Consider the following 20,681-nt stretch of genomic DNA (forward strand, 5'->3'; position numbering starts at 1 on the left):
GAGATGGGACAACTCATCCTCGTGCTCAGAAAACCAGTCCTGGACAATGTGAGCTGTGTGAACAGGGGCTTTGTGGTCTTGGAAGACACCATCACCATCGGGGAACAACGTTTGTACCATGGGATGAACTTGATCGGCCAAAATGTTCACATAAGTCTTGGCAGTCATGTGCCCTGACACAGTTATCATGGGGCTAGCAGAGAACCACGATATGGCTGCCCAAACCATAACAGAACCCCCGCCATGTTTCACTCTTGGCAACAAGCAGTCTGTATTATAGGCTTGGGATGGCGTTCTCCAGACGTAAACTCGGCCAGAAGTGGGAAACAATGTGAAAGAAGACTCGTCAGACCATATTACTCGCTTCCACTGCTCTATAGTCCAGGCTTTATGACTTAAACACCACCTTTTCCTGTTACGGGCATTAGCATCACTGATGAGTGGCTTCTCAATTGCAACACGGCCAGCAATTCCCTGTTTATGAAGGTCCCTTCTAATTGTTTTGGTACTCACAGGGTTCGGTAACACAACATTCATTTCAGCAGTAACTTTTGCAGTTGTGGTCTTCTTATTTTTCGTCACAATTTCCCTTAATGATCGTCTGTCACGATCACTCAGGACACACTTTCGTCCGCGCTGTGATTTAGCAGATTATGTTTTTCCGCTTTTCAAATATGCGGAATAAATCTTCGAGACAGTACCTCTTGAAACACTAAACACCTCGGCTATCTTGCTTACGAAAGCACCTACCATACGTGCTCCAACAATTTGCCCACGTTCGAAGTCTTAACTCTGACATAATGCAATGACAACCTCACATAACAGTACTCCGACAACAACTGAACTGTTTACCACATTTACGAAGTTGTATAGGTGGCGTCAGTAATCAAAAACGCCAGCGCCACATACATATTTCATTAAAATCAATCTTTCTTTTCAAACATGCATTTCACAAGGTGTTTCCATATTTTTGTCCATCCACTATATATATACATACAGGGACGCAGTTAGTGCAGTTTAATTTAGACGAAATCTGGCAGATAATCTTAAGTAGCAGTAATTACTGTTGGCAGCATTTTATAGAACCAAACATTTTTTATTATCTAGTTCTTTATTCTGTATCGTTTCCTCAAGTATTTATAGTAAATCTTCTTCGTTCTAACGAAAACCTATGATTTATTTACTACTTAACAGAATAGGAATTTTAAAAGTTGGTAAAGAATGATTACCAATGCTCCGGAAATTTGTCTTCTGAACAGGGAATATGTATGTCCAGAATCCACTGCATTGTGGCACGTTTATTAATGAAGTGATTTAGAAGTTCCTCGGATAGATTGCTTCATTCCTCATTTAGAATACTACATAATTATCTGTGGAATGAAAAATAAAAAAATATATTTTCTCGAGGTAAATTGTTATTTGCAAGTGCAAGGATTAACAGCTCTCTCACTGATATTATAAAACAAAATTATAAACATAACTGTGTCTTGACATTTTTTACACTGTAGCTATCACTTACAAAAAACAGATAATTTTAGTTCTACAACTTGAATATAAAATCAAAAGAGAATTTTTTACAATTTGCAAGGAATTATTTATTGATTTAAAATTAATGACATTTACATAAAAAAGCAGTTTAAAATCTAAGAAGTTTTTTAATAGACAAGGAACAATTTATTTTTTTATGGCAACATTATAAGGAGGTGTAGACATTGCATCTTCATATGACGGTGGGTTCTCTTCTGTCTTTGGGGTTTTCACACGTGATCTCACAATGTTATCTTCAGGAGAAAGTGTGATAGTAACCGGAGTCCTGCTAGCACAGGATAAACAAACAGCTGTGCTAGCACTGGAAGGTTGAGTGAGCGTATTACTACTAGAGGCAGCCGTAACTGGGCTAGCACTAGACGGCCTACGAATTTCGTTAGCCCCTGACGCAACCGCAGTAAGCACCTATAGTTAAGAAAATAAAAGACATTAGAGAAAAGTAAATATTTAATGTTAGCTGCAGATATTTAGCGTAGAAATAATGCATTAACTAAACTCGTATAGACGCTGAAATGCCAAAAATTTAATACATCGGCCTGACACATAGAAGCTTAGAACTGCAAACAAATGGATTGTTTGAGAACATGGGGTGCATCATAAAGGCAATGAGCATCATACTTCCTGTAGAGCTGTCTATAATTTTGTTGTATCCAGGATTGTAGGATTTCTGGGTTCCATACTGCCTTTACATGGTATCCCAGATGTGTATAATAACACTGAGATTTGGTGGCGTAGATGCCCATAGCAAAACTGAGAACTTTCCCCCTAATCTTAATTTGTCATCTGTAGGGTTTTGCGGCTGCGCATCGTCGTGTTAGAAGAAAGACCAATCAGATTAAAAACAAAGCATGGATGAATGATTCCTACATCAGAGACGTTTGCACAAGTCCCAGAGCTGCTAGTGAATGCTATATAAATAAATTCCCACACTATTATAGAATTTTTTCTTCTTTAGCTGCACTGTAGCCTATTACAAACCAAGGCCGTCTCAACAAGCTTTCTGTAACGGATGCGAGCAGTCGCTGTCCGCCAATATGGAATCACTACCGACTTTATAAATACCTTCTTGACATGTAAGATATATGCCTTCATGACGATTTTTCCATGCGTTTCTTAGCCCAGGCGAGTTTACCTTTGAGCCAAAGAACCTCCGGCACTTGACATATTAAATATACAGGACAGACTAAAAACAATCTTAACTTTCAAATCAAAAACCATAGAGCTCACATTAAGAAATTCAACGCACAAAAACCTAGCACTAAAATAAGTACACCTTCACAAATCAATACAGCAGAATTAGAGCACTTTAAACACCATGACTTCAACTCTATTCAACTTCAGATCTTAGATATAATACCTAATCACAAAGCACGAATTTTTCAGGTTGGTTTGGTTTGGTTTATTGAGATTACGGCAAAGGACACTAGGGCTATCTGCCTAAGGGGAGGGATGCCTTCGTGGAGGACCTTCTAAGGGAAATTGGTTCGTATACACGTTACACATGGGGAAAAACACGAAAAGGCCCACGCAGCCAGCCCGTTCGCTTGATTCGAACCTCGGACCGAACTACCAGTGTTCAGCGACTTTACCGCTCGGCCGCTGGTGGGCCGAGTTTTTCAGGAATCACTCTATATACTAAAACAACGTTCATTTTATCCCTATGGACTTAACACTTATATACATAGTCACAGAAATACTTCTAATAAATCCATTTTTAGCCAATTTAAGCTTTACAGCAACAAAACGCAAAGAGGCAAAAGAGGAAGCAAATACGAGATTTTACCCACTTTGGATACAATTGAATTGAAAAAAAAAAGCAATTAAAATGTTTTTTTGACTCTGAAAACTTCTCCAAGAAACTTCTCAACTGGTTACGCTCTTGTACTAATAAATTCCTTATCAAACTAAAACAAATTCATTCATGAAAGCTACAACGAAATACAAATCATTAAAGACATGGTTCTCGATTTTTGTATATTCAGACTTTCTAATTGTCTGGCTCAACGCAAAATTTATTTTAAAGTCAATTTTCTGCATTCGCAGTTTGACAATATTCGATTCTCTAGAATATTCAACGATTGTGAAGTTTACTTCCCAGCTGTAGACACCATACCAATAGTTGCATTTAAATATCAAAGGACCTTAAGCAACTTGCTAACTAACCACAATGAAATAGATGAGTCAGCAAAATGACATTGCAAGTCACCAGTTTAAAACTTTTCATAAAAATCTAAATATTACTTTAAATCCAAGCTACAACAGATTTACTAACCTCTATGTACTTTCCAAATTCCATAAAACACCATTAAAATTCAGATTTATAGCAAATGGAACTAATAATTACAAGAAAAATGTAGACTTATTTTTCAATTGAACTTAAAAAAATCTGTAAATTTATTTTCAACGATTGTAACTATTGCTGGACCATCCATAATAACACTCCTGTCATTAATTCCATTCAAACAATTAACATACAGAACAATTGCTATGACTTTGAAAACTTATAAACCTCACTTCCTTTAGAAAAAAATGTATACTAGTCTACTAGATCTGCCTAAACTCTTCCCTAGTATGCTCACGATTATAAATCTTAATAAATGGAAAACCTACCTAAAATGCACACTTTTTCATAACTACATTAAATTTCAAAATCAACTTTTTAAACAAGTCAGAGGTCTTCCAATGGGGTCCCATTCCAGTACCTCGCTCTATAATATCCTTTTATTTATCAAAGAATTTAACTTCCAAAAAATTCTACAACATCAAGAATTAAATTACTACAAGCACACTTACAGATATATAGATGATCTTATTACAATTAATAATTGTAATAATTAATAATTGTAATAAGATTGAATACTCCGAGATTTATCCAAATTGCCTTACACTTAATAAAACTAATAATTCACAAAATAGCATAGACTATCTCGATCTTCAAATCATTAACTACACTGGTTATCATAAATTAAGGAAAAATCACAAAAATAGCGATAACTCCCTCAAAAATAAGCCAAACCGTGTAAAATTTGAATATGTTTTCAAGTAAGAGTAGCTGAGTAAAACTGCGATATGAAAATTAGTGGCGCTGCTTTCGTAATACGTCATCAGCGAGGAGCTCAAAAGTCCATGTTTGAGAGCAAGCCCACATATTTCACTGTAACATCAGAAATCTGAGATAGCCAATTCGTAACAATGACCTCTAGGCATCTTTTGCCTGCAGAACTACGATGGAGAGCCATTGTGAGACTAGCGCCAGGACAAAGTCAAACAGAAGTGGCCAGATGGCTAAATGTGAATCCTTCTGTGGCTCATAGACTTTGGAGGCAATTTCAAACCACAGATTCGGCATCTAGGAGGTTCAGCCAAGGACGGCCAACTGCTACAACAAGCGCCGATAACCGATATTTGACATTATGTGCACGCAAGAATAGAACCGCTACTCCGACTCTTCTTAGATCCTCCCTTGCTGCAGCCACCGGAAGGTTCGTGTCAACGTCAACTGTGCGTAGAAGGCTTCACGAAGGTGGTCAGTATGCGAGGCGACCAGCCATTTGTGTGCCGCTCACGTCACGCCGTAGGAAGGACCGTTTTCAGTGGGCACGAAACCATGTCCACTGGACGCCTGATCAATGGAAGGCGGTTCTCTTTATGGATGAGTCCAGGTTTAGTCTAGAAAGCGATAGTAGGCGTTGATATGGAGAGAACCTAGAACCCGTTATCATTCGTCAAACATCCGTGAAAGAGATGCATACGGAAGAGGCAGTGTCTGTGTTTGGGGTGGCATCTCTTCGGGTGGACGCAGAGACCTCCATGTCTTTCCAAGGGGAACCATGAATGTCCAGATTTATAGAGATGACATCCTTGATGTTCATGTGCGCCCATATGCCGGGGCAATAGGTGATGCTTTCCTGTTACAGGACGACAACGCAAGATCACACAGGGCTCACATCGTAGATGATTATCTTCAACAGAAAACAATTATGCACATGGAGCGGCCAGCTCGATCCCCGGACTTGAATCCTATCGAGCACGTTTGGAATGCTTTAGGGAGACGTACAGCTGCTCTCAATCCGCCCCCTCAGACCCTTGTTGCGCTTGCTACTGCTTTGCAAGAGCAATGGCTCTCGCTTCCTATATAACTGATAGACTGCATAATTGAAAGCATCACACATCGCTGTATGTGCTGTATTGCTTCTAGAGGCGATCATATTCCATATTGAAGGTACTTTTTCTATAGCAAACTGACACCTTCGCTTTGTTCATTTTATACATGTGCTAATTTCTATACTACCATATTTATCTGGTAATTTCTATACTACCATATTTATCTGGTAATTTCTTTTTATGTTATTTGATACCTTAATATGAGTTGTATATTGTGGGCAAGTTTCATTAAATTCTACATGTAACTTTTTCAGTATATATATTTTAAATTTCAATTTTTATTGTTTTATTTCTTTTTGCAAAGCTTGTATTATATTTCGTAATTTTTTAATGTTTATTTCAATTACTTTTTCTATTTCATAATGCCAATTTCCAATGTTTAATTTTTTACAAATAGTTTTGAATTAAAATGCATAAACACGAGGGTGTCGAGGGACAATTACTCAAGTAGTTTATCAATTTTACTGCATAAATAGCTTTTCACTCAAAATTGAATTAGCGAAAATGGTGAATCAGAATGAGTTCTTTGGTGCTCTGCAATGGTTCTTGATCCCTTCAATTCACGGAAATATTTGGCCTAACTTAAATTGCCAGTTTGGCATCGCCTTATTACTCGAGTAAAGGACGAAACACCTTTGTATTTATTTCTTAATTACTGTTCATTGAACGGGAGTTTGTTCCCCTTGAAAAGTCAACTAATTTCCGATCAATTGCAATGAATACTTGCTTTTAATTTAATTTCTTTTTACAATTGAAATTTTGTTATTCATGATTTAATTCAAGTCCCCGTTAAACATTTTTAACAATTTACATTCAAGTTAACTTTAAAACAATTTTCGGAATTTAACTTACTAACTATGGATTCACTCTTTTTAGCTAATTCTACTAATTCTTAGGAGATAATATAATCAATTTCTTTAGTAAATAAATTATTATTAACTTACTTTGCAGCTATTGCGCAAGTAGTAGAATAACTTGATTTCGCACCAAGTGAATTTAAGATCATAAAACATTATATATATGTGGGAGTCATCAACGTCCAATGCTGAATTAGAATACCAGGATTATGACGTCATCAGTATAGCATCACCCAGCGCAGTAAGAATCATCCCAGACAGCGCTGAGACCTGGTCGAGAGTGGAAGGCAGACGTGAGCAGACGGCTCACACGTCTTCAAGAGTTTATGAACTTTAATTGTGCTTTCGATGTTATGCCTTTACATCATTATGTTAATCCTGCATACCGTTAACTTCATCTTTATATACTTTTCTTTATATACTTTTATTTCTTTCTATTAAATAAACCATTTAAATATTACTTCGTGCTCTCATGCTGTGAATCAAGTCAAATTCTACAAAAAAATATGGCGACCAACCGTGCGGCCTCGAATTCCAAAATGTTCGAGTAGTAGAACTGTCCTTTGAACTACTGAGTGAAAGTTATTCGATTTATTGGATTACTCGTATAAAGTGTGGATTACCCAATTGACGACGATCATCTGTCGGGTGAGTACAAAACTTTCTTTCCAATATGAAGTTAGTAGAAATTCCAGAATTAGAAGTAACTTTAAAGAACCGTAAAAGTTCTGAAATCAAAAGTTTGCATAAGCTTATTTTTAATACTGATGGAGATCGAAATAACCGGAAAAGATTATGTGAATTTTCTGGCTTTTTATTTAAACCAGATTCTGAAGAATTTAATAAGAAAATAGATACAGTGCAGTTTTACTTTGAATGAGTTAATTAAAATTTGCAATGTACTGTGCATAAATTCAGAAGGTTCAAAAACGGAAGTAGTAACCCGAATTGTCTCTTTCCTATGTGATTTATCTGTATTATTTGAAAATATTTTGCATGAAGAAAATAGTGATATTGAAGATGAAACTATTAATAAATTTTCTGAAGTAATGCTTGATGATAATCAAAGAGACAATCCTGGTTTTAATGAGTCTCAAGTAAACAACAGTATGCAGCTTCCAATTCAAGATCATTTTAAACCTCATCTTAGTTTTTCTGATATTGAAAGTATTGTTAATCCTTTTTTTGGTAATGCATATGAAAACGTTGATAAATGGATTGATGAATTTGAAGATGTTATAAATTCTTTGAAATTAAGTGATTTGCATAAATTAGTTTTTGCTAAAAGATCATTAAAAGGTAAAGCGAAACTATTTATTCAGAGTGAACCTAAAGTTAATGACTGGTGTAAGTTAAAAAAGCTTTTGAAATCTGAATATGGTAAAGCTTTTAATTCTGCTGAGTTGCATGAAATGTTATGTAAACGTAAATTAATGCCTAATGAATCTTTAGATGAGTATTTTTTGAAAATGAAAGAAATGTGTTCGCGAGGTAACATTGAAGATGCTTCATTAATTAAATATGTTATTGATGGTATTCCCGATTCTGTGGTTAGGAAAACTATACTATATGGTTGCGAAACAATATCTGAATTTAAACAAAGGCTTAAAATTTATGATAAGATGAGATCGGACAATGATAAGTTTAAAAATCCGAAAACGAAAGTAGACACTCAAGTTAAAGATAGAAATAAGCTTTCGTCATCAAACCGAAATCAATCTAACGTTAATAAGGTCAAATGTTTTAATTGCCAGGAATTTGGGCATTATTCTAAGCATTGTGTAAACAAATCAAAGGGTGTAAAATGTATAAAATCTAAGAAGTTCGGGCATTATTCAACGGACTGTCCAGATCAGACCACCGAGACACATCAAGCAGCTTTATTACAACGAATTTGTGACAAGGATAGAATTATGAAGACTGTAGAGATAAATAATCATTTAGTTGATAGTTTAGTTGACACTGGTTCAGATGTAACGATATGCAGCGTAGAGTTACACAAGCAGATTGGTTCTCCTAATTTAAATTGTAGCGATATCACATTAAACGGAATTGAATCAAAACAAACGTACCCTATCGGCTTTTTTATTTCTGATATTTCAATTGATAGTTTTTTACTTCGTACGAAAATTTATGTTGTTAAGTCATTATGTAATCAAATTGTATTAGGTTTAGATGTATTGAATCAGTTTAACTTCTCTTTTACCGAGAATGGCCTTCAAATAATTTCTCATCGGAATAAAAGTAATGTAAACTTGATAACTGCTGAGTCATATCGAAATTCTAACGTGCGTTGCGTTATGGGAAATTTGAATATTGCTGTCTCATTGAAGAATGTTTATGATCCTTCGCAATCGTCTGGCGTCTCTGTTAATGTAAACAAAAGTCCCGAAAGCGGAAGTAGCTCGACGTTTAATTACCTTCCACATCTGGTGAATGCTATTTCTGTCAACGAGATTGATTTATCGCATATTTCGAATGTAGAACATAAAGAAAGACTGTGTAATTTAATTAATTCGTACCAGCCTCGGAAAAATAGACAATCTGACTTCAAGATGCAAATAAATTTATTTGATGATATTCCTGTCTGTCAAAATAGAAGATACATGTCTTTCACGGAACAAAAAATTGTTGACGATCAAATTAAGGAATGGTTGAAAGAGGGCATAATAAAGCCTAGCAATTCTAATTATTTGGCGCCTATTGTTTTGTGTAACAAGCGTAATAACTCGAAACGTTTATGCGTGGACTATCGGAAATTAAATAAGAAGATTATTAAAGACAAATTTCCACTGCCTTTAATTCCGGAAGTACTAGATCGTCTAGAACAGTCAAAGGTCTTCACGACACTAGATTTGAAAAATGGCTTTTTCCATGTAGACATAGACGAAAATTCCACCAAATATACCGCATTTGTAACACATAATGGTATCTACGAATTTCTTAAAGCTCCTTTTGGTTTATGTATTAGTCCAAATGTTTTTCAAAGGTACATTTATTCAGTATTTCGTGACTTGTTAAATGAAGGTGTACTAATTATTTATATGGATGATATAGTCATACCGGCTAATGATGAAGTTGAATGTTTAGACAAATTAGAAAGAGTACTCAAAACTGCTTCGGAGTATGGATTACAACTAAATTTCAAAAAGTGCCAATTCTTAAAACGTAAAATTGAATTTTTGGGACATGTAATTGAAAACGGAACTATTCGACCATCACCTTCCAAAACTGTTGCTGTTCGAAACTTTCCACAACCGCGTAACTGTAAACAACTACAAAGCTTTTTAGGACTAACGGGATATTTTCGTAAATTCATTCCTCAGTATGCTAAAATAGCTAAACCTCTTAGTGACTTACTTAGAAAAGGTATTGGTTTTAAGTTCGATTCCGAACAACAGGAAGCTTTTTGCAGATTGAAAGAAATTCTCTCTCAGGCACCTGTTCTACACATATTTAGGCAAGGATATCCATTAGAACTCCATACTGATGCTAGTAGTCAAGGCTTTGGTGCGGTATTACTCCAATTGTCTGATGATGGTAATTATCACCCAATCCAGTATATGAGTAAGAAGACTTCACCGCAGCAAGAGAAACTCTGTAGTTACGAATTAGAAGCCCTTGCAGTAATAGAAGCTCTGAAGAAATTTCGAAACTATTTGTTAGGGACTAAATTCAAAATTGTAACTGATTGTAGTGCTTTTCAGAAAACTTTAGATAAGAAAGATTTAACTCCTAAAATTGCAAGATGGGCAATGTTTATTGAAGAATTCGATTACGAAATTGTACATCGTTCAGGAAGCCAAATGAAACATGCTGATGCTTTAAGTAGAAATGCTTTAATTTTAACATCATACACATCCGATGTAACTGAGAAGATTCGGTTAGCACAACAACAGAATGAAGATGAACATGTGAAGTTAATCAAGAATTTAGTTGAGAAGGGAGAAGAAAATGGATTCTTCGTGAGAAATGATATTTTGTACAAATTTGAAAATGGTAAAGATCTTCTAGTAGTGCCAGAATCCTTACAGAATGAAATCATACAGAAGGTACATAAAAAAGGTCACTTTGCTGTAGATAAAACTGTGAATGCTGTAGAGCAAGAATTCTATATTCCCAGACTGAAATGTAAAGTTGAAAAAGTAATTGCTAACTGTATAGAATGTATACTGTACAACAAGAAGCAAGGAAAAGCAGAATGATTTCTTCATCCTGTACCAAAAGAAAACGTTCCCTTGAGTACGTATCATATCGACTTTATTGGACCTCTTCCATCGACGAACAAGAGATACCAACACATTCTAACTGTTGTCGACGCTTTTACGAAATTTACTTGGTTCTATCCAGTGAAATCACCAACTACGCAAGAAGTTATTTCAAAATTGAAGCAACAACAGACTGTATTTGGAAATCCAGTCAGAATCATTTCAGATCGAGGTAGTGCCTTTACATCGAAAGAATTTTCAGCTTATTGTACTGAAGAAGGAATAGAACATGTCAAAATTACTACCGGTATTCCAAGAGGTAACGGACAAAAAGAACGTGATGAAATGAGAGAAGATGCTAAAAACAATAGTTTGAAGATACAAGAAGAGAATCGAAAACAATTCAACAAGAAACGTAAGAAACCGAAACTATACAAGATTGGCGACTTGGTAGCCATTCAGAGAACTCAATATGGGACTGGTTTGAAACTACGACCTAAGTTTCATGGACCGTATAAAATCATAGCTGTAAGATTAAATGACAGATATGAAGTCGAGAAAGTAGGATGCCATGAAGGACCAAATTTGACATCTACTGCGGCTGACCATATGAAGCCATGGTCAAATTGATTTAATGCTTGTATCAGCTCAAAACCTAAGGACCTGATACTCTCTTTTTCTTTTTTTGTTTTTTTTTTTATTTATCTTTGCAGGTACATGATAGTGATGTCCATTCAACAGACATCGAGGACGATGCCTCTTCAGGCTGGCCGAAGCTGTGGGAGTCATCAACGTCCAATGCTGAATTAGAATGCCAGGATTATGACGCCATCAGTATAGCATCACCCAGCGCAGTAAGAATCATCCCAGACAGCGCTGAGACCTGGTCGAGAGTGGAAGGCAGACGTGAGCAGACGGCTCACACGTCTTCAAGAGTTTATGAACTTTAATTGTGCTTTCGATGTTATGCCTTTACATCATTATGTTAATCCTGCATACCGTTAACTTCATCTTTATATACTTTTCTTTATATACTTTTATTTCTTTCTATTAAATAAACCATTTAAATATTACTTCGTGCTCTCATGCTGTGAATCAAGTCAAATTCTACATATATACATAGATTCTGGTTGAAGTAAAAATCATCGATGGTTATGTAAAAAACATCGCAGAAGGTATATTGAAGTACTTCGAACTATTTCAGCAATTATGCTTTCATTCAAAAAATTAAATGTGCTCTTCACCTGATAATTTACGATACCAAAAAATGTGGAGGAATAATCCTATATGATAGCGTAAAAGCAGTAGAAATCTCGGGATCACAATGAGAAGCTGCTAGACAGCTTTCATTTCAGAAACCATCGCAAATAAAGATTTAATACGTTTCTCATTTTTATAACAAACACTTTTAGTAAATTAATTTATTGCAAACAAATTTTGCATGTTGAAATCATTTGTGTTACTAACACGAATTAAACATGTTATTTAAAGGAAGTTATTAAGTATCAAGTAATTTCCCATTTAGTAAATAAAAATTATTAAATTTAATAAAGTAAAGTTTCAAACATTCACCTACTTCTGCCTGAATATTTGGGGGGGGGCGATGAAATCTTTGAAGACATTTTTAAAGTTTTTTTACAGTTCATATTCCATTCGGGAAAAAGTAGGATAGTAATTTTCTTTCAGATCAATATTATTTGGTATTTTCTTGTGAAAGCGTTCATTTAACTTTGTACTTTCTCGTCGCTTTGGTGGAATTTAAAATTAATCTGACAAAAACTAGAAAAATAATATGGGAACCTTCAAAAAATGAAAAACCGCGATATATGGAGCAAAATAACATTTGCATGTGTTTGCGGAGGATAGAATTCGGCAAATGCTGCTATTACGGAACAAAATATTTTTACGTTCTGGTTTTCACTCAAATTCTACTGTCCATTGCATCATCCGATGGTAGTAATTCTTCAGCCCAAAGGTATAATATATATATAGAGAGAGAGAGAAAGAGCTGAAAGCAATGAGAAAAATTCTGTAACTATTGAGAACAAATTATTGGTTCAAAGATTTTCCTCTGGAATTTATCACTTGCATCTCCAAAAATACTTTCCCAATAAACTGGTGGGTGTCCATTTTTACACCTTCGTTCAAAATGCAAAATTCTGTGCCCTTGAAGGAAAACAAAAAAAAAAAAAAAAAAAAAAAAAAACACTGCAAATTTCTCAAGTTGATGTTAATGAGCTAAATAAAGTTAACGTTTCAGAAGTGAAAAATGACAAATAATACAAGCGAATGAACTATATTGCCAAGAAACTACTGCTTTTTTCACTTAACGGAAAGTTAAAAATGACTAACGTTTCAGACGAGGGGGGGGGGAGCGAAGGAATGATATCTCGTACTGTAAAGTGAGCGTAAAATGAGTTTTACGTTATAAAATAAAAAATTACCAATTGTCTTGCAGTTATCTATGCTATTAAAAATCTCTGCGCATCCTTTTATTTCTTTGTGACATATCCGAAACGACAGGGAGTTGATCTTCGAGAGAGGTACCCTCCCCAGAATTCCAAACATTCATAAGACACCATTTCGAGCATTCTTATCTTCGCCCGACTTTAAATAAAAATCTGTTTTACTTCGGCTCACTTTCAAATCGCAGAGTGCGTTGCTAAGAAATTTGTAAGTTTTGCAAAATATGAAAGGAAAATAACATTGCCAAACATTAAATATATTATTAATTTATCAGGTCATATTCTGATATTCAAGAAAACACGCGATTGCACATGACGTCATTGCATGTCGAAAATATTTCGTTATTGTCAGTATTTTAAATAAATAGTTCCTGCTGACAACTTTTTTTCAGGCTGGGATAATTGACACGTTATGTTACTGTCACGTTAATTCTTTTATTGAGAGTGAGAAAAAGTTGTTGTATTACATTAAATTTAAATCATGACGTCATACGTATTAACCTGAAGTGCCAAATTTTTGTTTCCTGTCTCGGCAACAAAAAATTATTTACGAATCGGTGGGTGCTTGAAAGGAATGATCCGATTTCGTTCATACTGAGATATTTTTATGCATTTTTTTCAGGTGTACATAGAGCTTAAAGTGTTTGCTTTCGCCGCAGTTAGCAACTTCGAGTACAGTACGTTAAATTAGTAGTTCATTTTATTTTCAGTGCATTTTAATAATTTTGTTTAAAATGTTTAATTTCTTTTATTACATAGTTTTTTAAACTCTGGTAGATATTAAATGTATTTCAGTTGAATTATTGTTTTAATACACTGCTATTTTTTTAAAAATTTACTAAAATGCCCAAACGCAAAAGAAACATTATGGGAGATGCATTAAGAAAACAAAGAGCTAAAGTAAAAAGGTTGCGGCAAGCTACAGAAAATGAAACGCGTTCAAGAAACTGAAGAAGGAACGAATAACAGGCTCAGGAGACAAGCAGAAATTCAAGAAATATTGCGTGCTGAAGAAGAAACGATTAAGAGGCTCATCAGACAAGTGGAACCTCAACACGATATGCATGATGGAGAGACAAAACTTCCAGGTAGACGAAGGACACAAGACTCTCAAACATCATCGTCAAATTCAAGTGGGTGGTGGTGTATTTAATTATGGCAAAGCACACTAGGGCTATCTGCCTAAGGGAGGGATGCCTTCGTGGAGGACTTTCTAAGGGAAACTGGCTCGATTACACGTTACACATGGGGAAAACCACAAAAACACCCATGCAACCAGCCCGTAAGCGGGATTAGAACCGCGGACCGAACTACCAGTGTTCAGCGACTTTACCGCTCGGCCGCTGGTGGGCCAAATTCAAGTGGGAAGAGTCAGGACAGAATGCAGCTACACAAAGAATGCAAGACGCTGCACACAATTGACAAGTACGATTTAAAGAAACCATGGCTATACGAGAAGACCTTCGCATGAATGAGCCCTACACTCACTATGCAGGAAGCGTAAAGTAGCACTCTTCACAATGCAGGAAGATGTGGCCTCGAAGTTCACGTTGAGCAACAGTGTTCATATGTCCAAAGAACTTAATTTTGCTTTGGCAAGAGCCCGCTCATCTGACAGGCATGTGCGCTAGTCTATAAGCACTTGCGCTACGATTAAACTTCACGGTTGCGGTGCCGTGCGCTACAGTATAACAAGCGGTAAAGTGTCTCATTTACGCCGTTCCGCGTCTGCGAGTGCAATCCAGAGCTGTAACTCGAGAAATAGACGTGTGCACCACGTTTTCATTTTTGCGATAAATGCCTATCGACGTGTTCACGTCGCTCGCGGGTTGAGACAAAAGCATCTCAACATGCGTGGCACGTCTTTTTAGCGCAAGTGGTTAAAACCTGTGCGCGTCTATCTCTTTATTTGTGACATCTCCGGAACGACGGAGAGTTGAGTTTTGAAAGGGGTACTTCCCCCCCCCCCGGATTTCAAAAATTCGTGGAACGCCATTTCGACCATTCTCCTCTTCTTACGATTTTAATCAGCGAAGATATTAATTAAAAACTCTAAAAACACTAATTTTACCACTCATTTTTCAGAGTGGTAACAGTCTTGCGCGCTGTAGATAAAAATAAAAAAAAATATTGCCACTGCTTGCTTTCAAATCGAAGAGTTTGTTAATCAAAAATTTAAGTTTTACAAAATTTGACATAAAAAATTTCATTATCAAACATTAAATATATTATCATATACGGTCTCATACTCTGACGTTGAAGAAAGCACGAGATTTCATGTGATGCCATTGTATGTCGAAAATCTTTCGTTAATGTCAACATTTTAAATAAACAGCTGCTGTCGGCAACTTTTTGTTTCAGGTTAGGATAATTGACACGTTATGTTATTGCCACATTAATTCTTTTATTGATATTGAAAAAGTTGTTATATTACATTAAATTTAAATCATGACATCAAACGTATACATATTAATCTGAAGTGTCAAAGGTTTTCGTTTCCTGGTTTGGCAAGAAAAAAGTTATTTATGAATTAGTTGTTGCTTGGAAAGAAATTCATTTCATTCAGACAAATATTTTTAAGCATTTTTTTTTTTCATTTGTAAATAGAATTTATAAATTTTAACGAGAAATTACCTGTTATTTTGATTCTTTTTTTCCAGTACTCTGAAAACTTAGGGTCTGTTTGGAAATCCCACTTAATCGCTATTGAATTTTTAGAATATACTAAAGAAACGTTCTGCAGGAGCTGGAGGAAATCAGTTAAAACCTGTCTGAGAAACTTAATTACTTAAATTACCTTTTAAAACCTAAATTTCAACACATTTTTGGCAACTAATGAAGCTAAGTTGAAATTTAACTGAATATACGACAAACAAGTCTATAGAAGAAATGGGAATTTTTTAATAAAAATAGTTTGAATTATTTAAATCACAATCCAATACTGTTTCACTTTTGAGTTATGAATTTCACTAATTATACAAGGGGTGATCAAATGAAAAGGTACGAAACGACACGGTGGGTACAAATGTAGACTTTATTCAAAATATACACCATAGGCCTGAGCACAACGATCCCACTGATGAACAAGCCGCAGGATTCCTTGTTCCCAAAATTCCTGTGGCCGTGACGAGACCCAGTCCTTCACAGCGTCCTTGAGTACGTCGTCCGAGTTGAAGCATTTCCCTTTCAGGTGTTTCTTCAGTGGACCAAACACATGGAAATCGCAGGGCGACATGTCCGGACTGTAGGGCGGATGGTCCAAAGTCTCCCACTTGAACTTGGCCAGTTCCATATGTGCGACTCTGGAGACATGTGGACGCGCGTTATCACGGAGCAGAAACACACCCTCCGTGAGCAGCCCCGGTCTTTTGTTCTTGTTGGACCTGCGTAGGCATCGAAGTGTCTCACAGTACACATCGGAGTTAATGGTTTTTCTGTGCTCGAGGAATTTCACAAGTAGCGGACCTTGAACGTCGAAAATGACGGTGAGCAACACCTTACCTGCTGACGGCACGGCTTTGAACTTTTTAGGAAGAGGTGACCACGCATGCTTCCACTGCATCCTGTCCCGCTTTGTCTCTGGCTCGTAGTGATGGCACCAGGTCTCATCACCTGTGACGATCCGCTCCATGAAAGCGGGGTCTTCCTGATACCGAAACAAATGTTGCAGTGCTAGCCCCATACGCAGTTCCTTTTGCTGGTCGGTGAGCTGCTTCGGAACCCAAGCGGCACACACCTTCCGATATCGCAACATGTCGTGAGCAATTGTCCACACGGTTCCATAGCTGACATCCACCTTCAACCATTCAACCATTCGCAATGTGACACGCCGATCACTTCTTACTAGGTCGTCCACCTTGTCGGGATCGCTCTTGATGACAGTGTTTGCGTGGCCTGGTCTCGGGTCATCACCCACACTCTCACGGCCTGCACGAAAACGGGCACTCCATTTTCTGACAGACTTGTCAGAGACTCATTTCTCCCTGTAAACTGTCACCATCCGGAGATGAATAGCTGCCGGTTTCTCACCTTCCGCTGTCAGAAATCTGATAACACCTCGCTGCTCCTCAGTCATCGAATTTTGCAACGCGAACGCCATCCTGGCCTCATACGGACTGCCCCATCGTTTGGACGCCGCTTTTGATAGGAACTCTGCTCTCTCTTGAGCATGCGGCCTCCCGCGCATGCTCCGAACCCAGTCAGAGATTCCAATCGCACTCCCAAGATGTCTCGCTACGTTCTCCCATGGCAGAATATGCAAATATTTAACTGTTACTTTTTTACGTCATTTCGTACCTTTTCATTTGATCACCCCTTGTATTGTTCTACAACAGTTTAGAGCTAAATATAAGATAATGAATGGATACTCTAAAATTTAAGACGTAACTCTTACCACATTCTGCTGCCTTCGAGTAGTGGCAGGTGGACGTTCATTGTTATTTTCTGAAAATGAGTCATCTCCGGAACTTCTGACACATACGATCACGTAGATTACCACGAAAATAGCACCAACAATAGTTATTGGCATGAGAGGAGAGTTGACACTAACAGAAAAGATTTCGTGTCAAAAATAACAAGCAACAGAACAATTATTATCTGAAAATAAAATTTTTCATACATTTTTTGTTCAATAGATCTTACATTTTATTAAACAGAAAAAAATACCGTATTTCCTCGCGTATCCCCCCCTCTTTTCTACAAATTTTATCGTCAGAAAATAAAGAGGGAGAAACTGTGCGTATAATTTAATTTCTGAAGGACGCAGTTATAGTATAGTAAGAACAAAGAAATTAAAAGTAGTAATACGGGGATTGGCAACATCCTCACCAACGGCACGTGACCGCTTCTAGCTGAGACGCCAATCGGAAGATGGAAATAAAGTGAGTAGAAATAAGAAAATTGCATAAGTTAGTTTACTTGGTGCAAGCTAGAGGGAGTCGCATATGCTCGAGAAAGGTTTGGAATAGAGATAAATATAGATAAAAACTAAAATTTCATTTTATTAATTGTTTATATTTATCTCTATCCCTAACCTTTCTCGAGCATATGCGGCTCCCTCTAGTTTGCACCAAGTAAACTAATGCTATTTTCTTATTTCTGCTCGCTTTATTTAATTCTGATGAGGGGGTAGATGGTTTTTAAATCATAGGCACTCCGTAATTTGAAATCCGGCATTGGCATATGGAAACGGACGAGTGATGGCGTGATTCAGAAGTAGCAAGATGTGGAACCGAAAGTGACGACGCAGTTTTGATGAATAAAGACCGTAAACCATTTTTTTGGTGTGACTCACCCCATTCCCGTGATGCTGCGGAATATTTAAAAAATTTTCAAAGAGCTAGGGAGGAATAATCGAGGAAATATGGTATAAGTACAAAAAAAGTCTTTTCTAATGAAATAAGTATAACTAATGAAATCTTGCTTAACGAGCACCTCCCATAACGAGTGATTCGTACGACAAGCAAAACAAAATGTTTTTTTTTTAAAAAAAAAGACTTTCTTAACAAGCCATGTTTTACGTCCGTGGAGACTCCTGGTGTCACATGCAGGACATAGCCAACATGCAGGCTATTCAATCTGGATTTAGCGCTTGCTCACTTAGTATCTTACTGTCACTTGTGAAAGTTGTATTCAGAACACTGTATTTTTTAGCACAAAATTTAAGTAAAAGGCAAAACCGGTGCACATTTGTCCCAAAGAAGAAGGGTCAAGAGACAAGACAAGGGTTAAGAAGATAGTGTTAAGAGAAGAATAATCGCCGTAGAAGTCAAACGTGAAATCATTGAGAAGCAAGAACGAGGAGCGAGTGTGGCTGATCTTGCATGTGCATATAATCGGTATAAATAACGATCTTCACCACCTTCAAAAACAAAGACAAGATTAAGGAGATTGATGTTTCAAATGGTGACGCAAGTATTTCTACGCAATGGCCAGGGCTTTGGGTAATGCTAAAAGATTTCTTCTCATACAGATCTACGAGAACCAAATGTAAGACACTATTAACGAAAATAATTTGTGAGAAGGCGAAACTAATTTTTGCCGGCCTTAAGATTCCAGGGTCATCAACGGGCGAAGAAGAAGCATTCAAAGCAAGCCGTGGGTAATTCTGAAAGTTTAAGAGAAAAACTAGTATCCACAGCGGAGGCATGTTTGTCACTAAGAAGCAGCAAGCTTAGACATAAAGGCAGACAAGAACTTCACCGGCGTATTCAAGAAGCTTTTCTAACGGTAAATGTCCAGGTTATTAATTGTGACTAGACGGGTCTCTTCTGAAAAAAGATAACTCATACTGCAGTAGAGCAGAGGGCATCACCAAGCCAAAAGCCTTTAAATCTTAAATCTTTAAATACAATATTTGGTGGCAACATTTTGAAAAGAGATTCAAACTTTTAAGAGTGATTCAACTCAAAATGCCGTTTTGAAACTAATAGCACCCAAATTGCCTAATCATAAGCTGTCGGACTTTCATTTTTAGACGAATTTCACTCTTTATAAGTTTATTATTTTTTTTAAGAACTTAAGGTGGCTAATTTTCCCGTTTGTTTAAGAAGAATTAATATGTTTTAGAACGTTGATTTTACAAAGATTATTTTTCAATTTATTTAAATTATTTCTTATGTTAAAAATTGCTTCATAAAATGCAAAAATGTAAGTGTCCGACTTTTACTTTGAACCACTGTATCTCACAAAAGGTACAAAAATTAACTTCTGATCATACACTTTATTATTTTCAAACACACGAGCTATTCATTGCATATTAAAAAAAATCCGGCTTGCACATTGTCTCTTTCTTTTAAAGGCCCGTATTTTATATACCTTACTGAATTTCTACCTACCTCAAAAGTACGCAAGAAAAGCAGACAATTTTCTGTTTTCTAGTTTTTAACTTTCATTTCCATTTTAAAAGTTTTCTTAATAATTATTGATATTTTTGGGTAATGGAAGGTAGAGGAGGTTTATTTATTTGAATAAGGCACAGCACACGAGAGCTATCTGCCTGAAGGAAGTGTAGCTTTCTTGGGAGATTTCTGAAGCAAACTGGTTAATATTAACTAACATAGGGACGATGAACAACACTACGGAAACAATGCAGCCAACCTCGGCTCGAAGTAACAGTATTCAGAGATAAATTATGCGGTCATTTGTGGGCCTTCGTGAAGAAATTCGTTTCAGATTAAAAATTTAATTTTGAATAAATAACGAAATATAAATTTTTTAATACGGTCTCCCAATTCTTATAGCTATGGGAGAAATTTTACACTCGTTAGGAAATATAAAAGTACAAAAAGCTTGATTCTTGTACTACAAAAATTAACAGGGATATTTAATATCAAAATTTCCAATTTTTGATTCCATTTTCAACTTGCCTTGAAGGATCGGTTAATTAAGTTAGAATAATTCGAGCAAATAAGTTTAAATGAATGAAATTGGCTCTTATA

General features: G+C 36.3%; 1 protein-coding gene across 1 annotated transcript in view; it reads right to left on the reverse strand.

Moving 5' to 3' along the window:
• Positions 1-1,562: 1,562 nt before the first annotated feature.
• LOC118189120 (uncharacterized) overlaps positions 1,563-20,681 on the reverse strand; it is a 46,960-nt gene continuing 27,841 nt past the window's right edge. Inside the window, exons 3-4 of the mRNA XM_035359662.2 lie at positions 17,636-17,786; positions 1,563-1,953 (exon numbers count right to left, since the gene is read on the reverse strand). Of these exons, the coding sequence (XP_035215553.1) occupies positions 1,675-1,953; positions 17,636-17,786 (430 nt within the window). The 3' untranslated portion in view covers positions 1,563-1,674. The remainder of the gene's footprint in view (positions 1,954-17,635; positions 17,787-20,681) is intronic.

Source organism: Stegodyphus dumicola, chromosome 2, assembly GCF_044657685.1.
Source record: "Stegodyphus dumicola isolate Sdum_Otavi_A_Nest chromosome 2, ASM4465768v1".
Taxonomy (NCBI): domain Eukaryota; kingdom Metazoa; phylum Arthropoda; class Arachnida; order Araneae; family Eresidae; genus Stegodyphus; species Stegodyphus dumicola.